Source organism: Orycteropus afer, unplaced genomic scaffold (assembly GCF_000298275.1).
Source record: "Orycteropus afer afer isolate SDZICR_OR568_19922 unplaced genomic scaffold, OryAfe1.0 scaffold00244, whole genome shotgun sequence".
Taxonomy (NCBI): domain Eukaryota; kingdom Metazoa; phylum Chordata; class Mammalia; order Tubulidentata; family Orycteropodidae; genus Orycteropus; species Orycteropus afer.
Window position 1 is genome coordinate 3,315,697 of NW_006921831.1, and position 27,966 is coordinate 3,343,662.

The 27,966-nt window shown below is 63.5% G+C and overlaps 2 protein-coding genes across 2 annotated transcripts; one reads left to right on the forward strand and one right to left on the reverse strand.

Moving 5' to 3' along the window:
• The first annotated feature begins 8,054 nt into the window (after positions 1 to 8,054).
• Positions 8,055 to 9,386, forward strand: LOC122150805 (proline-rich protein 33-like). Its single transcript, XM_042782116.1, has one exon. It carries the CDS (start codon positions 8,055 to 8,057, stop codon positions 9,384 to 9,386), a length of 1,332 nt encoding a protein of 443 aa, XP_042638050.1.
• Positions 9,387 to 11,045: 1,659 nt separating this feature from the next.
• On the reverse strand, positions 11,046 to 27,365 carry LSP1 (lymphocyte specific protein 1). Its single transcript, XM_042782106.1, has 12 exons — positions 27,170 to 27,365; positions 26,203 to 26,325; positions 25,390 to 25,687; positions 17,268 to 17,402; positions 16,235 to 16,387; positions 14,378 to 14,567; positions 13,937 to 14,044; positions 12,964 to 13,007; positions 12,716 to 12,797; positions 11,744 to 11,878; positions 11,290 to 11,367; positions 11,046 to 11,135 (listed from the first exon to the last, which is right to left on the reverse strand). Exons 1-12 carry the CDS (start codon positions 27,363 to 27,365, stop codon positions 11,046 to 11,048), a joined length of 1,632 nt encoding a protein of 543 aa, XP_042638040.1.
• Between the last annotated feature and the right edge of the window lie 601 nt (positions 27,366 to 27,966).

The following is a 27,966-nucleotide window of genomic DNA, read 5'->3' on the forward strand; positions in this document are numbered from 1 at the left end:
GGCTTGGACACTTACCCTCAACGTGTTCACTGTGAGGGGGGAGAGGAAGAGAGGGGGAGGGAGGGAGAGACAGAGAGGGAGACAGGTGAGGTGAGGTGGGCTTTTGCTCAGTCTGTTTGTAACAAACACCAATAGCCCCTCCGGCCCGGAAGCATTCCATGACCACGAGCCAAGGGTCAGAGGGTCCCACAGCTAGGTGGGGGGCTGCACTCAGGTCAGTACTCACACTTCCTCGTCAGACATGGTGGGGGTGGGTGGTTGCTGCACCGAGAGAGAGGGAGAGAGATAAGAGTTAGGAGTTGCCTTGGTTGAGATGTGCAGAAGGGGTGGGGGTAGGCTCTCAGAGCCTGGGGGTGGGGAGACATTCACAGGGCCTGTTTGAGGGCCAGCTCTTGTCCTTGGGCCCCTCGGCAGGCCCCTTGCTTCCTCTGGGGCTCCATCCCCCTCCTGCCTGGCTCTGGCTAGAGCTGGGAGGGACTGAGCAGCCGCCCACCCCCACCCGGCCGACACCCTCCCCCAGCTCTCCCTACTGAGGGTCATCCAGAAAGCGTGGGCTTGTCAAGGGCCAGGGACCGCCCTCCCTGCTGACGTGGCGCCGGCCTGCCTCTGGGTGGTCTTGCCCAGTGGCCTGGGCTGGGGGAGGGGCACACCAGGAACCCTCCAGCACCTGGCCCTGGCACCTTCAGCTGAGTCACCTGGGCCTACTCTGGACCTCACAGTGCCCCATGAGACCTCCTCCTTCTTGTGGGAGCCCAAAGTCCCCTCTGTGGGCAATGACCCTCCATGAGGATCGTGAACTCTTAACCAAGGGGGAGCCCTGGGTCTCCCGCGTGCACCTCACAAGGCTTTGTGCCCCTCTCAAAACCAGGAAGAACAGGGGCTAGCAGGCAGCTAGCTTGGGTGCTCACCTTCCTGGAGCCCAGGGACATGGGGACACAAGGACATGAGGATGGGGCCTGGCTGGCCCTCCCTGTGTCTGCCCACCCACCTGGTACCCACACAAGACCCTGTTGGCTGCGGGGCTGCAGAGGGTCCCCTCTGCCCCCACCCCTTCCAAGGCCGCTTTCCCAGGTCCCCCGATAATCTTGAATTTGTCAGTGTCTGAGGGAAGAGCCAGGCCGGACGTGGCCAGGTGCGGCTCAGCGCTTGGGGACTGTCCGCCCGTGGGCTGGCCACTGCGCAGGCGGGCGGCCGGGGCTGGGGGCCTCGCAGCTGCCTCAGAAAGTTGGCGTGGCCTTTCAAAACCCGAGTTCCTGATGAAGTACTGCAGCTTGAAGGCAATCTCTCCAGCCCCTGGGGAGCATCATGTAAGGAAAACGCGAGTTCATCGCAGAAACACGCATGGACAGCGTATTTCTAAGGTGGGAACGCTCCCCAACCCGCTTTCTAGAGTGTTCCTTTTCCCAGAGCACTGGGGCTCCGTGCAAAATGAACCAGCGGCCAGCGGCTCAGGGCCTGGCGGGAGCCTCACCTCCCAGGTCCCTTCTCGGGACTCTGCTGCCCCCTCTAGTCACAACCTGTCATTTCAGCCTTCACCATGGTCCCTCAGCCTGGCCTGCAAGCTAGGTGCCTTGGTGGGTGTAGCCCCTGCAGCCGGCCCCACCAGCCCCCCTGGTTGTCCCTGACCGTGCAGGCCCCTCCCTGCCCACTGTGCAGGGCTGGAGGGGCAGTGAGAAGCCAGGCAGCCCTGTCTGCTGTGCCCACCTCTAGCCTCTGTCACTGCCACAGGAGGTGACCGTCCTGGCCCGGACCCAGGGGGTTATTTTTAAGGAGCTGGTGGCAGCTGGAGACAGGCGCCATAATTAGCTAAGGCTCCTTAGCCTCGAAACTCAAGATGGGGGGGCAGTGCTGCACAAGTGCCTGTCCCTCAGCCCGGCCAGTCCAGCCCTCCCTGCCACCCCCACCATGTCACCTGCCCTTCTGGGATAGGGGTCCAAATAGGCACCCAGTGAGGGTCCCCCAAAAGCCCCCTTGGGGAGGGGGCTGTCGCTGCGCTCCCACTGAAGCAGCTCAGTGTCCCCCAGGCAGGCTTCCATGATGTCTCATGGAGTCTTCCACCCTGGCCCTCTGGTAGGAGGAGAGGGTAGGGGTGTGCATGGGGGGGGGGCGGCTGTGGACAGCTGAGCATTCGGCCAACGCTTAGATCTCATGTCCCCTCTGAGGGGCAGGGACAGAAATAACCTCTGCGGTCATCACTCCTTGGGGACATATGTGTTCCTTGGGGACACGCACCCTCCTTTCCTCCTTCCCAGGTGACAGCTGGGGGGTGGAGGAGGCAGAGACAGGAGGCCCTGCCACTCACCCGCGTGAGACCCTGGCTGCCGCCCCCCCCAGGCTGCTCTGGCCCCCCTTTGCAGTCCAGCCAATGACGACTGGGCTCACCTGGCCCCAGCTGTGGAGAGATGCCTCCTCCCTATGATGCCCTCATCTCACAATGTGCCCTCCCCATGATGCCCCCACCCCATGATGCCAAAGGGACTGGCATGTTCATGGCTGGGGCTGGGCACTCCAAGGCAGCCCTGAGCCCTGGGCAAAAAGGGGCACAGGCAGGGAGGGACAGGTGTTGGGAGCACACTGACTACCCGGCCATGGGCAGAGGCCTGTCTCCATCTTTCTGGGTGAGAAGGGATAGCCACCCAGTGCCTTGAACCTGTGAGCTGGCACCCAAGGTGCTGGCAGCTAGAGTCCATGGGTCCTAGCTACTCACTGCCCATGATGCCCCTCCTCACAGTGTCCCCTCCCCATGATGCTGCCATCCCATGATGATCCCTCCCCGTTATGCTACCATCCCATGATATCCACTCCCCACGATGTCCCTTCCCCACAACACTCCCTGCCCCCACCCATCATGCCCCCATTCTATGTCCCCTCCCCATAGATGTCCCCTCCACATGGATGCCCCAGACCCATGGATGCTCTCCTGGGTGACCTCAGAGAAGCCCCACCCCTTGGTTCCCATCCTGTCTACAAAGTGTCAGCACTGAGCCCAGGGTCTTGGCTCAGAGTGGCCCTGAAGGACAAGATGGCCAGCCTCCTGGGTGGATCTCCACCTCCATCAGCTCACCCTCCTGACCCTGCCTTCCCACCTGGGGATACCTCTTCCTCATCTGTCCCATGTCCACAGAGCATCACCCTTGGCGCCCTATCCCAGGTTCTGGGCCATGGATGGCTTTATGAGGCCCAAGACTCAGCAGCCCAGTGTCCCCAGTCCCAGAACACACATCACGCTCGGGCCCAGCCCAGCCCAGAGAGCCCTGTGGACTGGCCACCGCCTGGCGTACCAACCTGGATGCTGGGGTCGCAGGAGGATTGTCCCGAAGGCTAGCTGCACAGCTGCCTGCCCTGCCTCGTGCTCTCGTGTTATAGTGACATTCGATCTGTGCCCGCAGCTCATTGGCCAACGGCGGGGGGCCAAGGCATGTGGCCAGGCAGGGAAGGGGCTGTACCACAGGAGCCCCTTACCAAGTATAGGAATGGCCGGTGAAGGAGATGACGAGGATGGGAGGACACACCGGGGAAGGAGGTTGCCCTCCCTCCCCTCCAAGTGTCAACTTCTATTTTTAGCCCCTCATACCCCCCAGCACATTCTTGAAGGAAGGAAGGGACAGGTGGCCCCTAGGGCACAGCTAAAGGCACTCCTTGTCTCAGGCTGCTGTGGGCTCAGTGTGGAGCCCCCTGCCCCATCCCCAAGCTGTCCCAGGAAGGGTCACTTTGCCGGGACAGGGGGACCTTTCAGTGCAGGTGCTCCCGGCCCCCTGTGCCCCATCAGAAGGGGCAGCCTGGACCCTAGAGAGGCCCTGGACTGAGGCCAGCTCCCAGGGGCCTGTTGTGCATCCAGGGTGAACTTGGAGGCCAGGCAGGGTAGGTAGGCACTGGAGGTCCCTCGAGGTCTCATTTGCTTGCTCTAGACATATCCCCCACGCCTGCTGTCTCACAGGCCAGGGCCCTTGCTGCTGGACCAGGGCTCCCTGTCTGGGGCCTCTCCCCCAAGTCTGGACGTGGTGTCTGCTTAGGAGCAAACCCCACTGGGTGCCCAGGGGCTCAGGTTTCTTCCCTCAAGACTCCAGGTGGTACTATGTAACTGACAGACGCCCCTCACGTGACCTCTGAGGCTCCTGCCCTGCCCCTTGGCTGAGGGAAACTGAGGCACCAATGAGGAGCACAGCCCTGCTCCCAGCAGGCCCACAGGCTCAGAGGATGGGCCTGCAGGCCTACGTGGATGTTCAGCAAGCTGCCGGCTGAGGAGAAGGGCTGTGGGGGACATGAAGGTGACACTCAGAGGGGAGGGAATTTGAGGTTCCACTGAGCTCCCTGCCCTCAGGAGGCTGACCCAGCTGGAGGTTCATGGACACCACACCCCAGCTCCAGCCTGGTCTGCACCCCCAGCCCCTGCATCTCCGAGACCTTCTGGAAGGCTTTGGGGGCTCCGATCCCTGCATGCTAGTATGCAGGCCTTAGAGAATAAGGACAGGCAGAGACAGGCCTCAGATACCCAGCAAGGGGGAGCTGACCCCAGGCTGCTGGACAGAGCCCATGTGCCTCCTACCCAGCCCAGTACTGGGGGCCCCTCAGGGCTGGAGTGCTAGTGACATCCCCACCCTCCTGGACACCCCTGCGTCTCCACCTGGCCACTGCCCCAAAGGGGCCACACAGAGCCTGACCCCTGGCCATCCAGATGGGTTTCTGTGTCCTCAGACTATCTGCGGAGCCCTTTCACCAGGTCACACAGGGAGGCCCAGCAGCCAGGCAGGTGCCCACAGTGCAAGGTATGACCAGTGTCCAGCCCACGCTGGACCCATCTGGGAGGCCCCGTCCACATGTGGGCATGCGGAGGCCCTGACTGCCCCTGGCCCTGGCCTAGGGTATCCACAGCCCCTGCAGTGGCCCTGCCTGGCCAGCAGAGGAGGGTGGCTGCCCGCTCAGTGCCTTGGGCCCTGGCAGGGGCTCTGGAGACTGGCCCGGCAGTGAGCGGGTGAAGCCAGCTAGCGGACGTGAGGCCAGGAGGGACAGGCTTTATTTTCGGCACCAGTGGCCTCCCCCACGGGCCACCCGGCATCGAGAGGCCACTGACTGCTGGTCGGGCCACTCTCCGACTCAAAGGCCCTGGACGGGTAAGCCACACCCGGCCCCAGGCCCACCTACAGAGACAGAGCTGGGGTGGGGACAGAGAGGAGCCAGGGTGATAGTGGACACACGGTCCCCTCTGCACCATGGCTGGGGAGAGGGATGAGGGGTGGCCCAGCCTGAGTTGGGGTGGAGGACTGACTCCAACCCTGGAAAGGGTTTGGGAACTGACTAGGCAGTGCCGGGTTCTGGGGTGCAGTGAGTGGGGGCTTCCAAAGGGGGCAGGGCAGGTGGGGCTGTGCCCTGAGCTGGAGCCTAAGCTGCCATTGAGGTTGACCCTGAGGGCAGCAAGAGTCAGGGCCTCTGTCCCTGGCCCCTGGGCCTCAGTGTGTGGCCTGGCTGTGTCCTGGGAGCCCTGAGCTGACCTGGGTGCTCAGGCCGGGGCAGCACAGGCCTTGCTGTCAGCCAGCGCCAGGCTCAGTGACTGTCGCTGAGACAGCAGTAGCTGACCCAGCACTTGGCAGGACCCAGTCTCTCCCAGCTCCGGCGCCTGCCACCCAGGTGCCCCAAGAGCTTCTTGGTAACTTTGTAAACCCACCAGCTGGCTTTGTGTGCACTAGGGATATCAACTGTGCATGCTTGAGGCACGGCCCCTCTGAGCTTCTTGACCTCAGCAGTGGCCACGCTGAAAGGGGCAGGGGCTTGGCCAGCCAGTCTGCAGCAGACCTTGCCAGGGGCAGGAGACCCATGGTGGCCCATTGTCCCTTTGGCCAGGCCAGGGAGTGCTGAGGACCCCATGAGAGGTGGGGCGGGCACTGTTGGCCTCTCCCACCTGTTGCCTCTCATGCTCTTATCCACCTATTCACCCATCCACCCATCTACCCATTCAGCCAGCAATCCTTCCATTCTCTTGTGCACCTGCCAACCTTTCTATCCAACTACCCCAGCTTTCTCCTTTCCACTCTCCACACAACTATTTTTCTTTCTGTCTGGCTCTCATTCCTTCTGTCTATCCATCCACCCATCCATCTGTCCACACACCCACCTCCACTGAGTCCCTTCTGGGTGCTGGGATGGGCCATAAGACCAATGCAGGTCTTGCGTTTGTGGGGCACAGCCTGGGGGTACAGACTGCAAGCACACCCTGTTGCCGGGCTGTGATATTTATCTAAGGGGCAGGTGTCAGTGAGGTCTGCAGGAAGAAGACCTGGACCCTATCCAATGTGCACCCCAACTTGGGCCACCCCGCACCTCAGACCCCAGAGTCCCACGCTGTGGAAGACCACAGGGCAGGACAGAGCATCATTCGCCTGGAGGCCTGAGGCTGCTCTCTCCTCTGTGCAGTGGGGTGGGTTGCCCTCCGACAAGGGCCTCTCTTTCCCGCTGCCCGCCCCCATCCCACCCCCCGCCCTCATCCCAGCACCATTAGTGAGCACCAGAGGCTGTGCATGGGACACATGGGGGCTTTATTCCACGTGGGGGTGGGGCAGAGGGGTCAGCAGGGGGCAAGGAGGAACGCGCAGCACAGGTTGGTGGCTCTGGGCCAGGAGGTCCCAGCAGTGCCCTGGGGACCTCAGGCTGCTGGGCCTTGGGCAGCTCAGGCTGGGCCTCCTCAGAGTGCCAGCCGCCCTGTGCCAGTCACCGGGAGTGTCCCTCTCCCCCTCCCTCGGTGAGAGGCAGAGTGGGGGGCAAGGGGTGGGAGAGAGAGTCGAAGGGTCCAGGAACAAAAGGCAGCGGTGATGGCGGGGGTCAGAGGGGTGTGGGCAGGCTGGGGCAGTCTTTGGAAGTGGCTTCCTTGTGAGGCCTGGCAGGCTCTGGCCGGAGTCTCCGCTGGGTGCAGAGGGTGGTTGGCTGTGTCCCAAGTCCCCGGAGGCTGAAACAGTGTGGGGCCAGGGGGCAAAGGGCCTTAGGCCGGGGTCAAGTGGGTCTGCTGTCCCCAGGTCTCACTGCCCGGCCTCCAAGCCTCTCCCCAGTGGCTGCATGGCCTTGCCCACTTGTCCCTTCCGTACCTCTGCTCGGGCCGTGGACGCCCTGCTCCTGCCTCCCTGAGACCTGCTCTCCAGCTTGAGCCCAGGAGCCTGGGTCAGGGCCCCTGCTCCAGGGAGGCAACTCTGCCCACCATCTGTTTGCCTGTAGCCTGGCAGCTCCCAGAGCCAGACCTGTGGCTCCCAAGGTCCTAGGGCCTGATAACTAACAGGGGCAGCCAGCCCCAGGGCCAGGCCCCACCCGGCCCCTCTTAGCAGATCCACTTTAGCCCAGCAAAGCCGGCTCCTAGCCTGAGGCCCCCAGGTCTCTCAGCCTCCCTCCTTCCCCAAACCAGACAGCTTCTCGCTCGGCCTAGACGCCATTTGTCAATGTCCTTGCAGACACGTGGCGTCCAGAAAGCAGGATGGGCGGGGGCTCAGCCAGGACCACCCCAGCTGGGAGCTCTGTGGGACTATCCCATTTAGCTCAGCTCAGCAGGAATGGCCCCCACTCTCTGGCCACTCCACCTCTGATGTGCACCTCGGCTTCCCGAGGGGCCCATTGGCCGCCACCCCTCCCCGCTGGCTCCCAGCGGCGCCTGTGGTCGGGCCGGCGGCGGCGTGGCGCCCCTCACGTGTCTGCGGCCAACAGCTCGGCCAAGCACCAGCCCCCCAAACCCTTCCCAGGCCCCACTCGGAGCCCACCCTCGGCCCCCATCCCTGCTCAGCCACCCACACAGCCTGGCTGGTGTCAGGCACAAAGACGGTGCCCACTTCGTTTGGCCCAGGCACTTGGAGGCGGGCGGCAAGACTGACCTCTGTGTGTGTGTTTCTGCTCAGTGGTGGCAGGACACACAGACACAAGAGGACACACTGACAGCTACCGAGTGCACAGAGCAGGGAGTCGCCAAGGTCAATCTCGTCACTTGGCCTCAGGGTCGTCGATGTGCAGAGTGAGCGGGCATCCACACAGGGGACTGGGAAGCCAGGGCCGCCCTGACCACTGTGCCCCCCACAGGGTGCAGGATGTTCATCTCAGCCGCGGCGATGCCCCCGGACGCAGGCTGCCCCAGCACCCAGGGCCCTCCCGGCCCACCCCCACCGGTGCTGCCCAAGCCAGGCAGGGACAACACCCGTCTGCAGAAGCTGCTGAGAAAGGCGGCCCGGAAGATGAGCAGAGGGGTGATGCCTGCCCCTCCCGGGGCCTTCCGCACCTCCCTGTCCCCCGTGAGTGAGGCCAGCCACGACCAGGAAGCAGCCAGCCCCTGCCCCGCCAGCCCGCGCCCCGGCCCTCCGCGCCCCGCCGAGGACCCCCGTGTGGTGGCCGCCCCGCCCCGCTCCCCGCACACGCCGGTCACCCGCTGTGTGACATCGCCCCTGCAGAGGTCTGCCTTCTCCTTCAGCCTGGTCCAACACAGCAGCTTGGCTGCCCACTTCAGGGCCCCGGAGCCTGGCTGGCCCCGTGGCTGCTTTGCCCCTGTCTCAGCCCCGGTGACGGGGCGCACCCACATCAGCCAGGTGCAGATCCAACTTGGCCCGGGCTCACCCTCTGGGACTCCTGAGCCCCACAGGACTGACAGAGATACAGCCCCACACGCCCCCGACGCCCATCCCCTGATCCCAGTGGCCCACATCCGTCCACTGCCCACAGGGGCACAGACCACCAGCCCCCGGCCCGAGGGGGCCCCTGTGCTCAGGCCTCCGTCCGGCTTCCAGGCCTCGGTGCCCAGAGAGGCTGGCACTCGGATTGTGGTGCCCATAGCCCCCACCTATCGCTCCCCGAGACCCCCGGCTCACAGCCTGGACCCTGAGGCCCCAGGGTCTCAGCCCCTGGAGGAGGCCTTGGTGGCTGGTCCCAGGGATGAGGCCAAGCAGTTCTTCAGTCCCCACAAGCCCTCACCCCCCACCCCATCATCGAGCCCCCATCCCTGCCCTTTCCCCAAAGTGGCTCCCAAGCCCAAGTCCAGTGGCTGGACGCGCCTGAAGGAGCAGCTCATGGCAGCAGAGGAGCCCCCAGCCCCAGGCCCGGTGCCGAGCTCTGGGGCCACGCAGCAGGAGGAGGCTGCCCCCGCGCCCCTGGCGGCCCGGCCCCCCGCCTCCCGCGCCTCCAGGATGTGGGACGCAGTGCTGTACCGCATGTCAGTGGCCCAATCCCAGAGCCACGCAGCAGCGCCGGGCGAGGGGACACGTGCCCCAACGGGCCTGCCCCGGCTGCCCTTCCTGTACCGGCCCCGCTTCAATGCCCGGAAGCTGCAGGAGGCGGCTGCACGGCCCCTGCCCACCTCCCTCACTGCCCTGGAGCTGAGCCCCCGGCCCAAGAACTTCAACCGGACTGCGGCCGGCTGGCGGCTCCAGTGAGGTGGCCAGAGGGCTCTGGGACACAGACTGAGGGCACAGAAAGAAGGGCTGAGCTGGCCACTGGGTGAAAAGTAGCAGGGGTGGGGGCGGGGGCGACGAGGAGGGGAGCTAAGGTTGGGTCGGTGGCCTGTGAGAGGTTGAGAGGGACAGGTCAGGTGGGTGGGGCATGAGGGATGAGGGGGAGGTGACAACAGGGCACAGAAGCGGATGTGGGACAAGTCAGGCAGCATGCAGGGGGGGGGGGCTGGTAGATTCAGTGGGGTGGAGGGTCCTTTCAGAAGGGGCCCGAGTGGTCGGTGCATGTGGGACAGAGTGGGGCACCGGGGCGGGTGAATGCTTGGCGACAAGAAGACCCCCAAAGTCTGCTGTGAAGCAGAGCACTGGGCTGCCCTCACAGGAGGGTGGCTGGGGGCATGCCCAGCCGGGCCTGGCTCTGGTGCTCTTCAGGGAGACCTGGGCCCTGGGTGCGTGGTGCAGGGGCAGAGCTTGGGATCTGGGGGCTACGGCACAGGCTGATTAACTCTTGGCTCGGCAGGAGGGGCTCCTGGGTCCAGACTGCAGTCCTCCCCGTCCCCCCCGCCCCGGCTGTGACCGTTTCGAGGACAGATTTATGTTCGCGGCGGGAAGCAGGAGGCGTCGGGCCATCCTGAGCTCAGCACGGTCGGCCGGTCGGCCATTTGGCGGCCCTGGCGGATGGCGGGGAGCCAGGTCCAGGCCGGGGGTGCAGGAAGGAGGCCCTGTGGAGGGGCTGGAGGCCCAGGCCCGCTGGGAGTTAGCACAGACGTGGAATGCTCTGAGTTCAGGCAGGAAAGGAGCCGATGGGAGGCAGAGGAGGGTCCCCACCGGTGCCCTGACCCAGCCCTTCAGCCCCCATCACTTCCCCTCTTGGGCTGGCCCCTAGGAGAGGCAGTGCTGCAGGGAAGCTTGCTGAGGGAGAGGTCTCAGGTGTCAGTGGTGGGGACGAGAGGGAGCGTCCTCAATCCTGTGGCCGAGCAGGACAGGGCAGGGGACCCCAAGACTCATGCCACATGGGGGCTCCAGCCTGACTCGAGTACAGTGCCCCGGGCTCCGAGGGGAGCCGTCAGCAGGAATAGAGAGGTGGCAGGGTGCACGGGAAGCAGTGGGACTGGGGGGTGGGAGCCGCACTTGGGTGGGCTGGGGGTCCCACACAGGCTACAGTGGTGCTACTTGTGCAGCCCAGGACCCCAGCCCCTAATAAAGTTGCGTCCGACCAAGGCTGAGGAGTCTCCTTCTGTCTCGTCACCAAGTGCTGCGGGGGGCGGTGGGACCCCAAGAGACTCTCCAAGGTCCAGCTCTCACAGACCCTCAGCCCACTGAGGGCTCGTCCCGTCCACATGCACTGGTTCTAGCCCCTGCAGCACCGGGCTGGCCTCATCCGGTCAGAAGCCAAGTCCTCCTTTAGGCTGGGCCGGGCTGAGCCTGGGCCACGTGAGCAAACCCACCGAGTCCAAGCCTGGTGCAAGGTCCAGGGAGCCGAGTCTGGGTCCCCAAGCCAGGCATTCACCCCAAACCTCCCCCCTCCCAGCACCCAGTAACGTGGAAAACTAGGCCCCACCTGAGCCGCCACGTGCTCAGACGGCACATCTCCCGGGTGGCACTGGGCTCTGGCCACTGCCTCGTACTCACTTGGCTGGAGGTCTAGGGTGCCGCGGCCTCGTCCACAGGCACCTTCTCATACTTGCCGTGCCCTGTGGCCACAAACTTGTACCGCTTCCCAGATGGGGTACTCTGTTGGAGAAAGAAGCAAGAGCAAAGGGGAACGCCTAGGTGGGAGGCAGTGCTGCCTCCAGGAAGCCCTCCCAGATACCTGGAGGACAACCTCTCCAGGCCCTCACCTGCTCTACCTGCCCCACCTCCGCCCCCACCACTCTGCAACCTCTACCTTAATGGTGGATGAGGTCTTGGAACCACCCTTCTGCTCCCAGAGGCTTCTCTTGCTCATGTCTCCAGCAACGATATCCTGGGAGCAGGAGGAAACAGACCACGGGTGTGACCTCTGCCAGAAGTCTAGAAGCTGGGGGTCCTCCCTCCTGGCCAGCCTGGCCTGGCTGGGGGCCTGCTGCCTGCCCACCTTGCCTCTCTGTGCAAGAGCCCAGGAGAGGAATGGGGAACCTGAATAAGGCATCACGCACAGTTCCCCTTCCCAATATGTCTTCTCACAGTCTCCAACTCTGGAAGCCCGTCTGGCCAACCCCAGCCCCCCAGATGTCCCAGTACCCTGCCCACCACATTTCATCCTGGAGGGTCTCACACTTCTCTTTTCCAAGGATGCCCAGCCTTCTGCTAAGGTCCCGGGCTCTGTCCTAACTCAACCATGCCCATGGGAGGGGCCCTACCTTGCAGGAGGGGCTCTTGGCTGCAGACTGGGCCTGCACCTCTCCCGACTCCCACAGGTTCTTGGTACTGGCCACGGCCATGCTGGGCAGCTCTATGGAGGGCTGGCGGGCTAGCTTGGGGGTCCGGCCAGCAGTCTGAGGGGAAGACAAAGCCCCAGGATGCTTTAGTGGAAGGCCACCATGGAACCTGTCAGAGGGCCCCACTGTGAGGCCTTCCTGGACCCTATCATTTTATTTACCCCAGGAGTGCTTTCCTACCCCAGGGCAGGGTCTCAACACGTGTCTTTGTTGGGCACACCTGTGGAACACGCCTTCTTCTAGGGTGCACAAGTGGTATGGTGGGTTGCAAGACAGATGTCTTCATGGGGCACATGGCATGGGGCCGAAAGAACATGGATGGGAGGGGAGCGTGGGTATGGAAGACTGTGGGTTGGTGGGATGTGGGTTAGTAAAGGAGCATTTGGGTCAGTAGGGAAGTACATGGGTTGATGGGGGTGTGTGTGGGTTAATGGAGGAGTACGTGGGTTGATGGCAGAGTGTGAACATTGAGGGGGCAGTACGTAGGTTGATGGAGGAGTGTGTGGATTGGTGGGGGAGTATATGGGTTTGTGCAGAAGTGTAGGCCAGTGGAGGAGTATGTGGGTTGATGGTGGAGTACATGGGTCAGTGGGGGAGTACATGGGTTGATGGAGGAGTACATGGGTTGGTGGGGAGTATGGGTTGGTGGGGGGCATGGGTCAGTGAGGGAGCATGGGTTGGTGGGGGAAGGTGGGTTGGTGGGGGAGTGTGGATCAATGGGGGAGCATGAGTCAATGGGGGAGCGTGGGTTGGTGGGGGAGTGTATGTGGGAGCATGTGAGTTATTGGGGCCACATGAGTTGGGTGGTGGCGGGTGGGTTAGTGGAGGTGTCAGGTTGGGGGGCAGAATGGTGCACGGATGGAGCAGGTCCCCATTGCAGAGAGACTGGTATACCTCGATGGCTTGCGTGTACTGTTCCAGACGCTCGTCAATCCTGGAGACGGGCAGCCCTGGCTCAGACTTCTTCACACTGTTACTGGAGGCAAGAGCATTGTCAAGCCCCACACCGTGCAGCTATTCTGCACCCCACCCTGAGTCTCTGCCAGACACACCCAGGCTCCGTATCTCCACCCTGTCAGTCCCTCCCCTCAGGCCCCTCATGGAGAAACCCCAGTTCCGAGCCTGGGTCTGCTAGGACCTACCTCTTCTGTATGGAGCGGTTCAAGGACTCAGTCCTGTCAATGAGCTGTGGAGAGTGGGCAAGAAGTTGAGCCTGGGGGGTCAGAGCCGCTCTCTAACTTCCAGGAGCATGCAGCGGACTCCTGTCTGTTTAGCAGGGTGGGACTGGCTTCTACACTGACCCCCCGATTCTGGAGACATCCAGCTCCAGAGAGAAGGCCATCTCCACCACCTTGAACTTCAGGGACGGGGCGCATCCATTATTTTAGCAGCTCAGTCTGTTTTGACAGAACTTTACCAAATAGCCATTTTGGCTTAATTTGAGCTATGATTTGCCTCCTGCTTATCTGTGCCCCTGAGCTAACCTCTGCCTTCTGCTCCCTGTTCCCAAAGTAACCTATCATGCCTCCATTCCTTACTTTTATTCATCCATTATTCCACCCAATCACCCTTTTGTCCATCCATCCATCCACCTACCTACTCTTCTTTCCTCCCTCCCTCCCTCCCTTCTACTCATCCATCTAAATATCCATGTACCATCCTTCCTTCTTCCTTTCATCCATCCATCCATCCATCCACCTACCCATCTGTCCATCCATTCATCCAAGCATCTATCCATCCATCCATTCATCCATCTGTCCACCAACCTACCCATCCATCCAGCCATCCATCCATCCATCCATCCATTCTTCCTTCCTCCCTCCCTCCCTTTCACCATCCTTCTGACTATCCATGCGCCCTTTCTTCCTTCCCTCCACCCACCCCACCCCACCCCACCCCCTTATTTCCTCCCTTCCAGCCTTTTATCTGTCACCCCAACCATGACCACAAGGATGGTCTGAGTGCTGGGCACTGGGGAAACAGCAGACAAAAGCTGGGCATGCCTCTGTGTTCCTGGAGCTGATACGTGGCTGACATGCAGCTAGGCTCTGGCATTTTCATTTTGGTCGTGTGCCCGGGAGAGGAAATGGGAGCAGGCTCTGGGGCTTGACCTACCTTGGTGGTGGGGCTCAGAGGAGGTGAGCCGTGTCCAGCAGCCCCCTCCAAGGCCAAGGGGCTGGGTGTCCTGGGCTGCTGACACTGCAGGGGATGGGGATAGAAAAGCTGACGTTATGGGGCCTGCGTGGCCAGCCATTCATATCCCTCCTGTCCCACCCCAGGGCCGGCTGGAGCACAGCTCTTCCCTGCCTGGGCCTCAGGTTCTTTCCAGCCCTGACATGCTCTGTTCTGGAATCCTCTGCTCTGGGGCCCAGGGCACAGCTTGTGAGCCTGAAGGCCAGACCGGCCCTGAGGGTCTCAAGGCATCAACACTCTGCACATGGGAGCCAGGGAGGGGCTGCAGAGCCTGATGGTGTGGGCCAACCCCACGAGACCCCTGAGGGGTGCAGGCAGCCAAGACCCACCCGGTCCAGGGTTCAAGTGCTCCCTGAGTGTCACCTGCTCCCCTGTCTCTCCCGCCTCTGCTGGCCCCAGGGGGTCCTGGGCTGGCTCCTCGGGGCTTTGACGCCCTGTTTCCTCTGGACCCAGACCCTCCTGGGGCTCCACCACTGGGCTCAGGCACAGCCCTTCCAGGGGGACTTTGGCTTGGTCTGTTCTGTGGCTGTCCTCCTGTTCCAGCCTGTGGGGCCTGTGGGAAGGAAGAGGGCATCAGAGCTGGTCGAGGGTCATTCCAGGGCTTCGTTTGAACCCCTGCCCATTTCCCAAACTTAGTTTGCCCATGTGGGAAACAGGGGAGTCAGACTAGAGGAGTGCCATGGTGTCTTAGGTGATGGAGGCTTGAGGGCCCCAGAGCCAGCCCCTCTGTGGCCTCTTGTGGTGCCCAGAGGGAGGTAGGACCCTTGTGGCCACTGGCCCACCACTTGTCCTGGCCATGGGTCTCCACTCCTGGAGCTCCTGGATAAGCCCCCTTCTTTGTTCTGCTCATCCCCATCCACCCTGTGGTGCCCACCCTCAGGTGGCTGGTCCCCTGGGGCCAGGGCGGCCTGTATGCCCTGCTCCAGCCCAGCTTGGTCTTAGGAAGGAGGAGGTCGAGTGTGAGGGAGGGGTGGAGCCTATGGGTGGCCCAGGGGGGCACAGCCAGGTAGGGGGTCATGGGGAGAGGTGGCGGACGGGGGGTGCCAGCCAGAGTTGGTGTGGCTGTCATCTGAGCAGGCCAGAACTTGGAGAAGATGGGTAACCCTGCCTTTTTTCATGCTTGGGCCTCTTGGTATGCGTGCAGACATGACCCGGACCCACGCACCCAAGGTGGACTGAGGCCCGAGCCAGGGAAGCCACATAGAGGACCATTCAGGGCTCAGGTGGGTGGGCAGGCAGCAGGTGATGGGGCTGGAGGGCTTCGGAGCCGCAGCACTGACTTCTCTCAGAAGAATCCAAGTGCCCCCTGCTGTCAAGGACCAGCCGCCCGTAGAGCAGGGAGTGGGGGAACCCCATAGCCAGTGGACAGCTCACCCTGCAGGCCCCAGCCCCTCTCAGATATACAGAGCAGGCACCAACTCCCTAGGGCAGATGGGGAAACTGAGGCCTGGAATGGGTGTGGTGAGCAGTGGGCAAGCCAGGACCAGCTGGCCTCCGGGGTGTGGGAGTCTGATTTGGGATGAGAAAGAGGAGGCTGGGAATAGGAGGTCTTAGCAGAACACAGTGCAGCCCAGGGGCCTAGGAGGGGCCAGAAGCCGGCTCAGAGAGGGGAGAACTTGAGGCAGTGAGGGCCCTGTCCCCCAGGGTTCAAGCTCTGAGGGAAGGGCTGGGGCCCGACAGGTGGCAGCCCCAAGGGCAGCCTGTGGGACACTGACAACAGCTTGGAGCCTGAGTTGTGGGGAGGGGAGAGAGACTTGGGGAGCAGCCTTGTCCCCGGACGCCCGCCCACCTTGGTTCAGACAGGCGCACATGCCTGCACATCTGGAAAGCTGCCTCCAAGGCCCACATCTGGAAATACCTGCCCCCCTCCTCCGTGGGAATGGAGGATGGCCAGACTCGAGGGAGGAAGGGGCGGGTGGTACGGGGGCCTGGAGCCTCCATTACGTAAGTGGGCTGCAGATGTGTGCTGACGTGGCAAGCCCGGCCCGGCCACAGCTGCTCTGGACTGGGCCCAGGGCCCCGGGGAGCCCAGGAATGAGATGGCCTCACCGACCCCTCCCCGCAGGCCCCTGGGCCTCCCTCCCGTCGCGCTCTCTTCCTCCCTGGCCCCTCCCCTCCTAGCCACGAGGGCATCTGAGGGGCCTTGTTGGGAAGGGGCAGTCAAGGAGCTGCTGCACTGGGGCTCGGCGGGGGGGCTTGGGGAGGGCCTGCACCACTTACGGGTCCTCCTCAACGGGCTCCTGCTCCTGGGGGCTTTCTCCCCGAGTGGTCTCGTCCTCAGCCAGCAGCCCCCGGGGCCCTGGCTTCTGGGACCAGTCACCAAAGCCCTCGTCCTCATCCAGTTCAGGGGCCTCTGAGGGTTTCAGGTTGACCCTAGGGGAGAGGAGCAAGAGCTTGGGGCTGGGACCCCTTACCACCACTCATACCTCCCTCCCACTCGGCCCCTGGGCTCTGGGGTAGGAGATCCTTGTGGCGAGGGCCAGGCCTCCTCCATCAGTCTGAGAATCACTGAGGGCAGGATTATGCCCCTCCCACTATCCTGGGGCTCCCTGAGAGCAGGTTTGAGCCTCCCCGTCAGTCTAGGGCTCCCTGAGCCGGGAGCTGAGCCTCTGCTATCAGTCTGGGCTCCCCGGTATGGACCCCAGATCAGCCCTGGGCTCGAGTGTCCACGTTCCCTGTGAACCCAGTGTCCTCACAGGCCAAGGCCCTGCACCCAGCCCCCCAGACTGCAGGCCTGGGCCCTTGTGGTGGAGGTGGTGGCTTGTCCTGGCCCATGTGGGCCCAGGGCTCCAATGGGCATGGGTTCCTGGCCTGCACCTGACCCCGCTCCTGTCCCCAGGACCTGGCCGACGAGCCGTAAGTGCTGCAACACCACACCCACCCGAGCTGCTGACCTGCTGACCCTGAAAAGCAGAGATGAAGCAGGACCCAGAGGAAGGGGAGTGGTGCTGGAGACACACCCAGCCCGCCATGGCCTCCCGGGCTGGGGAGGGAGTGAGGCGGCCAGGGTCCCGCCAAGACGGCCTCAGCCTCCGTGCGTCACGGTGCGGGCCTGGGCGGGGGGCTCTGTGGCCAGGGCCTAGTGCAGGGCAGCCAAGCCTGTGTCGTGTCCCCCACGGCTACACCCTCACCCTCCACACTTTGCCCTGCTCCTAGCAGGGCCTCTGGGCCTGCCTCCCCAGCATCCGCTCTGCCCAGGCCCCGCTGCGCAAAGTTGGGCCCCGGGCCGAGGTGCTCCAGGGCGGCAGCTTACAGCTTGTCCTGCTCCAGCTCCAGGGCCTGGCAACCACCGTCTCCATCCTCAGCCCGCAGTTGGCGGTCCCGTTCACGCCGACGCCTCTCGCGGGCTGCCTCCTCTTCGTCCTCCACGCTCCACTGAGCGGTGAGCCTGGGGGGATCCGAGAGAGCCGTCAGGGACAGCTGGAGAGGCTGCTCTGGACCTTGGTCTACCCATCTGTAAAATGGGACTCCTGCGAGGTGTGGGTAAAGGGCCCCAGGCTGGGGTGGAGGTCCTGGGGCCTTGGAGCCTGGATGGGCCTGGAAAGACCCCTGGATGGAGCTGGAGCCAGTGTGGCTTCCGCTGCAGGCAGTACCTGGGAGGGCACAGGGGGGGCCACTGGAGGGCAAGTGAGCACTCGGGGTCCCTAGTCTCTGTGGGGCTCCCCAAGAGTGGGCACATTCGAAGGGACTGGCCCCACTGCTGCTCGGCCCTGTGAGGGCCTGTGTGGGGCTGCCTGCCTAGCCAGGCAGGACTCTATGCCCCCAACCACACTCTTGCATCTGGTCTAGGCCTGACCCCAGAGCTGAGAGGTCCCACAGGGATGGGCACCGAACACTACCACTCTCATACCACCTCAAGGGTCACCATGGCCAAGTAAAAGCCAGCAAGGGGGCTTTCGCCTGCAGCACCCCAACACCTCCAGTTCCCTGAGTCCATTCACCATCGCAGCACAACCTGAGGGAAGCTCACGGGTCTGCCCAGACGGAGGGTCCGCAGCCCTGCCACCCTTGCCCTGTGGATCACCACGCCCAGTGGGGCCCACCACCCCAGAGCTGGGCCGGACGCAGGCCGGGGTCCTGGCTGGGGCCTAGCCCCTCCTGCGCGTGTCCGCCATGTGACCCTGGGTTGGCCACAGTGAGGCTGCGTGATGCTCTCTGGCAGCCCTCACCGCCAGCCCATGATCTAATCTCCCTCCCAGGTCTCCATAAGCCTCTCAGACAAAAGCCAGGCCCCTCCACAGGCCCTAGTTCAAGGCCCGCTCCCCCCGCAGGCCACATGGGATTCCAGCCACACAAACCAGACCGCTGCTCCGACCTTGCACCCCCACCGCTCACCACCAGGCCCCTCAGAAGTGCCTCGGGCTCCCACCCGCACAGGCCCTGAGGGAGCCACTAATTCCCCACACCTGGCCCCTGTCAGCTCGGCAGATGAAGCCAGCTTCCTGCCTTGGCTGCCCTTGGCGGGGGTGGAGCCCACAGCCCCTTGTACCTGGGGAGGTAGAGCCTGGGGTGTCCTTGCAGCTGTCAGCTGAGACCTGGGGCCTGGGGTCCCTCCCAGCCAACAGTCAGAGCACAATTGGGCAGGGGTGGTAGGATCTCAGGGCCTGGGCTATGGGGTGTAGGAAGGCACTCCATGGAGCCTGGGCCTGGAACAGTCCCCGGGGTGCCCCAGGAGCGAGTGCTCAGCAAGGGGCTAGATCTGCCGTTATGCATGGCCATTCCCATGGCTAAGTCTGCAGGTCTGCACGTGCACATGGATGTCAGTGTATGCATGTGTGTGTGCATGTGTGGATGGGGGTGCCGTGTGTGGATAGGGGTGCTGTGTGTGGATGGGGTGCCGTGTGTGGATGGGGGTGCCTGTGTGTGATGGGGGTGACTGTGTGTGGATGGGGGTGCTGTGTGTGGATGGGGGTGCCTGTGTGTGATGGGGTGCTGTGTGTAGATGAAGTGCTGTGTTTGGATGGGGGTGCTGCGTGTAGATTGGGTGCCTGTGTGTGGATGGGGGTTCTGTGTGTGGATGGGGGTGCTGGGAATGTTTTGGTTCACGTGTCTCCATGTGCCCCACTTGTGTGGGTGTGCCCCAGTGTGTGTGCACATGTTCTCTGGTTTGTGTGTGTCTTCAGGTGTGTGCCCTGGCGTGTGTGAGTAGGTCTGGGGTCTGGCCAGAGACCTGCTGTGGGACTTCTCACTGGATGAGCTGGACTTCCTGTGGTGGCCAGACCACCCTCTGGCCCAGCCACTCTCCACTGGTGCGGCTGAACACACCCAGGGGCCAGGGCACCCACGTTGATCCAGTTGCCCTCTACAGCCACTGTCCACAGATGACACATCCACAGACCACAAAAGACCCAGGCAGACCCATGAACATGGTCTCTGGCAGACACACAGCCCCACATGTGTGGTGGACGGCCTTCACTTACACACTGAGCACAGACAAAGACAGGCATGCCCGGCTCTCACCTACAAAGACACACACACGTGCCAACTCCTTTCGTGAATCCAACTCAGTTCCATGTGGGAACACACACACGGACGCACTTGATCTGACACCCCTAAAATCGCACACACACAGGGCTGACACCCCTACAACCACACACACACACGCACACACACTGGGCTGACACCCCTACAATCACACACACACACACAGGGCTGACACCCCTACAACCACACACACACATGCACACACACTGGGCCAACACCCCTACAATCACACACACACACGCACACACAGTGGGCTGACACCCCTACAATCACACACACACACACAGGATTGACACCCCTACAACCACACACACACAAGGCTGATACCCCTACAACCACACACACACACAGGGCTGACACCCCTACAACCACACATACACACACGCACACACTCTGGGCTGACACCCCTACAATCACACACACACAAGGCTGACACCCCTACAATCACACACACACAGGGTTGACACCCCTACAACCACACACACACACACACACTGAGCTGAGCTGACACCCCTACAATCACACACACACACAGGGCTGACACCCCTACAATCACACACGCACACACAAAGGCTGACACCCCAACAACCACACACACACACACACACAGGGCTGACACCCCTACAATCACACACACACATAAGGCTGACACCCCTACAATCACACACACACACACACACAGAGCTGACACCCCTACAATCACACACACGTAGGCCTATGCAGAGTTAGAGCCATGCACACAAACCACACTAGGGCATCTGTGCTAACACATGCACATGTACGCACACATGCACGTGGGCTGACACCCCTCAGACACCCCTACACCCCTGTGCTCGCGTGCACACCATGCTGACGTGGAGTCCGGGACATGGAACGGCGGGTCAGCCCCTGCGAGGACTCTCGGCCCGGCTGAACTGTTGACTGTTTTGTTCTTGTCGTCCCGACAACGCGGTACAGCCTGGCAGGAGGCCCGGTCCTACTTCCCACATTCTGAGCACATCACCTCCATGGGCTCAGAGGGCCACCTTCCTGCCCCCTCACTGGGCAGGGACCTGGGGCACTGTGCACAGGGGCTGTGGGCAGGGGTCTCCAGTGTTACCCCTGTAGCCCTGCCCCAGGGACAGTGAGGTGACGGGGCCCTTTCCTCTGCACCCCTCCTTCCCTCTGGCCCAGGATGTAAGTAGAGGGGCCCTGCAGGCCTCCTCTCCGTGACCTCACCACGCGGTTCCACAGCTGGGCTCCATTCTGGGAACTGGGAGGGGGGCGGCTCTCCTGGGGTGGGGTGGGGGCCCTAGCCTGGCCCCCTTGGCGCGCACAGAGTGTTGGGAGTGCGGTGGCGGCCTGGCGCGGCCTGCCTGCAGCTGCCTGGGGTTTGGTGTTCCTGCACAAACACAATTAGGCATTTCCTGTGTCTGCCTTGGCCACAGCCCAGGGGTCGGCTTGAGGCCCCGCAGAGTGGGCCATGTTCCCTCCGAGCCCCCCACCACGTGGCCTTGTCCCCCAAATGCACCGGCACATGCAGGCCTGTGATGGCCCAGGCCACTGCCGCTCCCCAGCTGGCAGGGTTCCCCCAGCTCAGGCTGCTTCTGCTGCCCCTGAGCAGGCCACGGCCCTGTCCTCTCCTTCCCACCTTCCTCCCCAGGCCTGGCCCCTCCCCACAGTCTCACTGAGGGTCTGAGGGTCTGAGGGTCCGAGGGTCGGCGTTGAGCTCTGTCTCCCAGCGTGGGCTCCGGAAAGGGCAGCAGGCCCGCTCTCCAGCGTCACCCTGCCCCCTGCAGCCCCCCACCTGAGGTCCCACACCTGGCCAGCAGTTGAGGACAGAGAGAGCTTGTCCTGAGTCCTGAGGAGAGCTCAGGGGCTCAGCTGGTGCTGAAGGCAAGATGTCAGGCCTGGCTACTCCAGGGACCCACCCGGCCAAGTGCTCCCAGGCTCCCCAGAGGAGCAGGGGCATGGGTCCCCTGGAACAACAAGGCCTCTGGTCCCCTCATTCCCACCCCCCGTGGGCTCCTGCACCATCAACCCAAGTGGATGCCCTAGGCTTTTGGTCACTTGAGGGACTGGGGAGGTGGGGCAGGAACCGAGTCACAGAACCGCCTTCCCAAGGCTGGCTTCTGGGCAGGTAGCAGAACACGGCACCCACCACCACACGTGTGAAGCAGGCCTGGGGAGAGGGCAGCAGTGGGCAAGCAGCGCCCACACCTCCCACTCAGGGGCACACATATGTGGCCACCATGCCAGGCCACTGAGGTTGTGCAAAGCTGGGTCCTGCCCCAGGCTGCCCAGGGAGGGTCTGAGGGCATGGTCCCTTGCCCAGGCAAGGCTTTGCTGTTGCATCCTCGAGGAGGCAGCTGGGGGGTGAGCCGGGAACACAGAGCCCCAAGTGAGCAGGTGGGTGAAGGTGGCGTGGGCAGGGCCAGGGTGTGGGGACAGGGAGTCACAGGTGCCAGGAAGCTGGAGGCCCCCAATGCAGGACTCCTGGTGCTGGGCTGGCCCCCCTCTACCAGCCTTCCCTCCTAGGAGCCCAGAGGACCTCTTGGGATGTGGCCTGAGCCCTGGGGGACTCTTGCCCTGAAGTCAAGAGCCATGGGTGAGGCAGGCACTACCCTCTGCCAGGGAAGGAGGTGGCCCTGCACTGGGCCAGGGAGGGATGGGGTATGTGTGGAGGCAGGAGGCCAGCTAGGCATGGGCTGGGGAGTCCCTGTGTCCCTAGGAAGGGCTCGGTCACCCCAGCCCAGGGCAAGGGCTGCACTGGAGGCCCCGTGCCAGAGGAGGGCATGGCCAGATGTGCCTTCCAGAAGGGGGTTGTGGCTGCAGGGTGGGCAGCAGGGGTGGGGGCCTGCCCAGGAGCCCTGATAGGGGAGACAGGGAAGGACTCAGGCTGGACAAGGGGCCCCAGAACCACCCCGTGTCTGTGGGCCCAGGAGAGGGGTCTGGGAGACATGAACTCATTTGGCTGTGCAGAGTGGGGGGGGCAGGAGGTCCCCCAAAGCGGGGTGGTGAAGGGGAGCCCCAGGAGAGTAGCCAGGGCAGGTGCCACTGTGGGGGCCAGGGGCCAAGGTGAGCGTGAGGCCAGAATGGTCAGGAACCAGGCCCCATGCCACCTGCTCCACACACCAGGCCCTTTCCTATGTCCCTTGGCCACAGTCGGGCCTGTCTGCTCCCCCTCCTGGGCAGGCCACCTGGGCCTGCCGCTACTTCCCTGTGGACAGCACCTGCGTCCAGGTGGGGGTGAGGCCTGGGGGCTGTAGGAGCCATGGCAGGTTCTACAGGGAGGTGGGATGGGGAGAAGGGGGCACAGCTGCCTAGGAGGGCAGAAGGGAGGTGGGGAGCTAGGGATGCCCCTCCCCAAATGGAGACCCTGGCCCAGCCCTGCACTCCACCTCCCCAGCCACGCCTCCTACGGGGGCTGCTGACCATTCAGATAACACTGAGGTCCTGTCTGTCCACACTGGTGCGAGGCGAGTCCACCAACCTGGGCTCCACACCCCGCCGGACCCCTGCTTGGCTTGAGGGCCTCCAGCATGTGGACCCTCAGCTTCCCCACTGTCACAATTTGCCACCAAGGCCTCACTGCGCAGAGAAAGTGGAGGGAGTGGGGGAAGGCTTGGCCAAGACCACACAGCACTCCCACGCCTGTGTCCCTCATGGCCTCTGGTGGGAAGCCCGCCTGGAGGAGGCGATGCTGGAGTGTGGACATGGGCTTTCCACACACCATGCAGAGGGTAAGACCCCTGAGGATGCAGCGGGGGGTGGTCTCCAATTTGGAGCCCAGGAGTCACGGCCCCATCCCGGAAGGGTGCCCAGTCCGGTTCAGGAGGACAGGTAGTAGAGTCACTGCCCCAGGTCTCCCACAGCTACTCCACATGCCCAGTGCCCGGATGTCTCCAGGACGGGGTGCCAGAGCCCAGGAGCGCCCCCTGCAGGGGCTAGTCCCATCAATGCAATATGTCTTTTGCAGGCCCTCCCCTCTCTGAACCCCCCACTCTGGGGCCCTGTGGGTGGAAACATGCTCCCTGAGGTGCAAAGTCTGAAGTGCCAGTCGCTGGGGACGGTCGCTGGGGACACACGCCACAGGCCTTCCCTGCCGGTCCTTACAGCCGCGGCTGGCTCCCTGCCCTTCAGGACCAGGAGTCCCCCAGGGAACCCTGCCACCCTCTTGTCTGCCCACAGGGAGATGGCACTTAAGGGCTCTTGTTTTTTTGGGGGGTCCAGCTGGCCCCACTGAAAACCCCCAAAGCCAATGAGCTTCCTTCCTTTCTGCCTTCTGCTTGGGCTCAGCAGCCATGCCGCCGTGAGGGCAGATGGAGCAAGGGCCAAACCCCCACGCTCTGCTCAGCCCTGCACCACTTGACATCACTTGGCACCACATGACCTCCCAGGTGGTCCCTCACTGCCATTGTCCCACATGCTCCGCCCCAGACGTGCCCTGCTTCACAGCTGAGGGCCTGGAGTCCGAGAGGTGAGATGCTGGGCACGAGGTCTTGCCACTGGGAGCTGGGGAGCCAGGCAGGCCAAAGCCACACCACTGCCACTGACCTCAGCCTCCTAATGCCTACTCACCCTGGTTCCTGACCCAGCTTCCCTCCTGCGACGGCGGGGAGGACCCGTGCCTGGCCTTCCTCCTTCCTCTCCCTTCATGCACTGTGTTCTAGGAAACGAGGTGGGCATCCCTCTCTCCTCAACATACCTATGAGTCTCAGAGAATGGCCAGAGAGCCATCCTGGCCCTACAGGGGGAGTCAAGGCCCACTCCCTAGCTGTTCTTGGGGCAGTTGGAAGGATGTCCTAGGGGGGGTCCCCCGCCGAGCCTTGAGGGGCACAAGGACACAGAGGGGGAGAAAGCAGTAGAGGCCCACTGGAGAGGGGAAGGCGGCAGACCTGTGTGCAGGAGTCTAGAAGACTTCAGGAGGAGGGGACCAAGAGCAGGGGACCGGGCACAGCCCTCTCCTCTCCCCATCCTCCCCAAGCGCTCGGTTTGCCTCATCGCCCCTGTCCCACCCTGGCAGAGGGCCAACATGCACGCCCAGCCACCCAATCTCAAATCTGCCCCCTTCCCAGCTGGGGCTGCTCTCTCAGACCTGCCCCTGTGGGAGGAGCAAGACCCCATCACTGACTCTGGGACAGGAAGGGGTCTGTCCTACGATGGCTGCTGCCCCTTGAGCCTCCATGGGATGCCCAGTGCCATGCAGGGCCCTTGGTATCCTAACCCCACCCTCACTGACAGGGGCAGGGTGCCAAGGGATCAGCCAGCATCCCAGAGGGGCTACCCAGCTTCTCAGCAAAGGACAGGGCTCTGTGCACGGAGCGGAACCACTAGTCACCCACGCCCTCTGCACACCACCCTGCAAAGGCACTCGGGCTGCCTCATAGACCACCCAGCCAGAGGCTCCTGGGCTAACCTGCAGACCACCCCCTCCAAGGTTTCTAGGCCGCCCCTCAGACCATGCCCCATAAAGGCACCCAGCTGCCCTGCAGAAGCTCCGATGCCACCCACCCGCCCGATGGGAAAGGGCCATGGTGGGGGCCCACTGCTCCCAATGCGAGGGCCACACAGACAGGCTACCCTCGGGGGGTCTTGACTCACTGGTGTTCTTCTCCTGGGAGCTTCTGCCACTCACGGCTTGGCCTCCCACAGGGAGAGCCTGCACAGTGGGGGCTCAGTCCCCAGGCTTCCTGCAGGTCTTCAAAAGCCAGGCCAGGGGTTGGCCACCTCTGTCGCCAGAGTGGTTCCGACCAATCCCAGGGTCCAAGGCCAGCCTGTCTCATCCCTCAAGCTAGTGTCCTACCTCTTAAGATGTGCTTCAGATTGTCATCTCTGTGGCCAGAGCCTCCAGGCCCAAGCAGCCAGCTCCGCTGCACCACTGCCCCCCATGTCGGAGGTCAGGACCTCACGGCCCCGGGCGCTCCTGGAACCAGATCCGTTGGGCCCGCTGCTTGGACATGGTGTCAGTGGGGCTTTCCGGTCTCCTCAAGCGGCTGCATGGGTCCCAGCAGAGTGCCACAGCCTCGGCCGGCCCGGGAGAGTCCCTGGGCGTCCCTGCATCTCCAGCGGGGCCCATCTCCTCACCGCTGCTCCTGCCCCACTGCTCTGACTTGCCTCCCCAGGGCATCACACGGAGTGTGGGGACGCCCACGGCACCTAGCCCCAGTCGTGCCTCCTGGCCCAGGCCTGCCTGCTCCTTGGCACCGACTGCAACCACAGTGCATGGCTCAGACAGGCCGGGCGGCCCTGGCAGGGTTCAGAGCACTCCCCAGTCAGGGCTGGGGCCAGGCCACTGCACGAGGCCGAGCCCTGGCACGGCTAGTGCTCTGCCACTTCCTTCCTGGCCAGTTGCACCTGGGCCCGCCTCAAGCCCCGAGGCCTGGCTCTGTCCATGGCCGCCAGGCTCAGAGCCGTGTTGAGTCAGAGTCTGCACACTGTCCCAACTTGCTGCCCTCCAGGGAGGGGCACAGCCAGGCCCTCGAGAACGTGGCACAAGGCCGCAGCGGACCTGCTGTCCAGCCGCCTCCCCGCAGGCCCTGACTCTGCCCTCCCGGAGCACCACCGCCTCCCCAAATGCGGCACAATTCCCCTGTGGATGACCGAGCCCACTGCCTGGGGCTGCTGCCGGGCTCTGTCTGCCAGGCTGACGGCCCACTGATACCCAGCCCCTTTCAGAATTGATCCTCCTGAGGTGCGAGGTGGGGGACTGCAGAACAGAGAACCTGGGGCTTTGCCACGGGGCCGGCCCAGGGCCTTCTCTTCCCAGAGCCCAGCCGCTAGTCCCGCAGATGCCGCTGCCCGCCGCAGGGGCCACAGCCAGGCACGCTGATGCTCATCACGCTTCACTGCATAAAGGCATAAAGGGAGGGGCCAGCTCCTGTGGGCGTGAGGGACCCACATGGACTTCTGGGTGCTCAGTGGCTGAAACTTGATCCTGCTCCCCTGACCTGGGGGACTGTAGGGAGAAGGAGGCTCAGCCAGGCCATGCCATTAAAGAACCACCGCCATCAGCACACTGAAACCCAGTGACCAACCCAGACGGGAAATCGAGGGTCTGGGGGGCCGTGTCACTCCCAAGGGCTCCCCACTAGCGAATGGTACGACCAGGGTCCTGAGAGTGGGGAGGGGAGTGGTCTCCCCAGCGATGGTCGCCGGAAAGGCCTTCACCAGCAAGCAGACTTGGGGGCTGAGGTACAGACGGCGAGCTCCCCTCCCTCTGCCCCTGCCTCTGTGCCCGTCCCCTTCCTTCCCCTGTGTCCCTGCCCTCCTCGGCCGGTGGCCTCACTTGGTCTGCCTGGTTTCTCCTCTGATCTCCCCTTCCCTCGCAGCCTTCCTGGTGATCAGGCGGTATTGACAGTGGCCGCCAGTTCCAGCCCTGCGTGCTAGCTGCCTCTGCAGGCCTCGAGTCCCTCATCTGCTAAATGGGCCCATCGCCCGCCCGGCCTCCCCTCTCCTCACCACACCTTTGCGGGTGCCACAGTCCCTCTTACTTCCCCTCTCCCCCTCCCACCCTCTTTGGGGTTCCCCCCCGCCCTTCTCCCCACTGTCTTTCTCTTCCCTCTTTTTTTTTGCCTTCCTCTCACAAACAGCAGGATCACGTCCCAGGGCAGAGCTCCTAGTTGACACCCAACTCCCTCCAGCCCACCAGGCCGGGCCTGGCCCCACCTCACGCCTGCACCCGGGTCTCACCTCCAGCTGCCCTGCCGTCTAGGGGGGCAGTGGGCCCTGCTCGGTGCTGCTCAGCACCCTCCCTCTTCCTCTCCGGGGGGTCACCCATGAGCATCTTCAACCCGGAGCCATACCTGCAGCCAGCCTCCCTCGGCCCTGAGCCCAGCTGGGTCCAGCCCTCGTGCCAACCTGTGCTGAGCCTCTCTGAGGTGGCCATGGTGTTACCAGGGGCTGTGGCACCTCTGGGCATCCCCAGGCCTGAGGAGCCATGGGTGATGTGCTCTAGGACATCGGCTGCCTCACCACTGGCCCATCTCCCCACTGGGCCCCAAGTCCCTGCCCAGAGGCTGGGGCCACGAGCCCATGTGCTCCTGCCTCCTTTGCAGACTCCCAGACAGGACCAGATCTGGACAGACCCCCACACACCTCAGCCTGCCCACTCATCCATGGCAGCCACGCCCCTGTGGGCCTGGGGTTTGGAGGCCTGGCTTCCCCAGCCCTAGGGACCAATCCTGCCTGCAGACTGCTGCCCTAGGAAGAAGAGGGCACGGAGCTTATCAGATGGCAGGGGGTGGGCATGCACCAGTCAGCCTGGGGCGGGTCAGGGGCCTCGAGCCGTGCACGTCTGTGTGCACGACTGTGAGTGCAGCCACGGGCATGTCACCTGTCACCTGTCACCTGCCCTGACAAACTGTGGTTCTTTAGAAGGTACCTGGTTGACTCTGCCCAGCCTCGCCCTGTGCTGAGCCTGGCCTTGCCCTGCCCCAGTGGCCACTCCCAGGGCCCAGTACAGGGTTTGGCAAGGAAACCAGTCACAG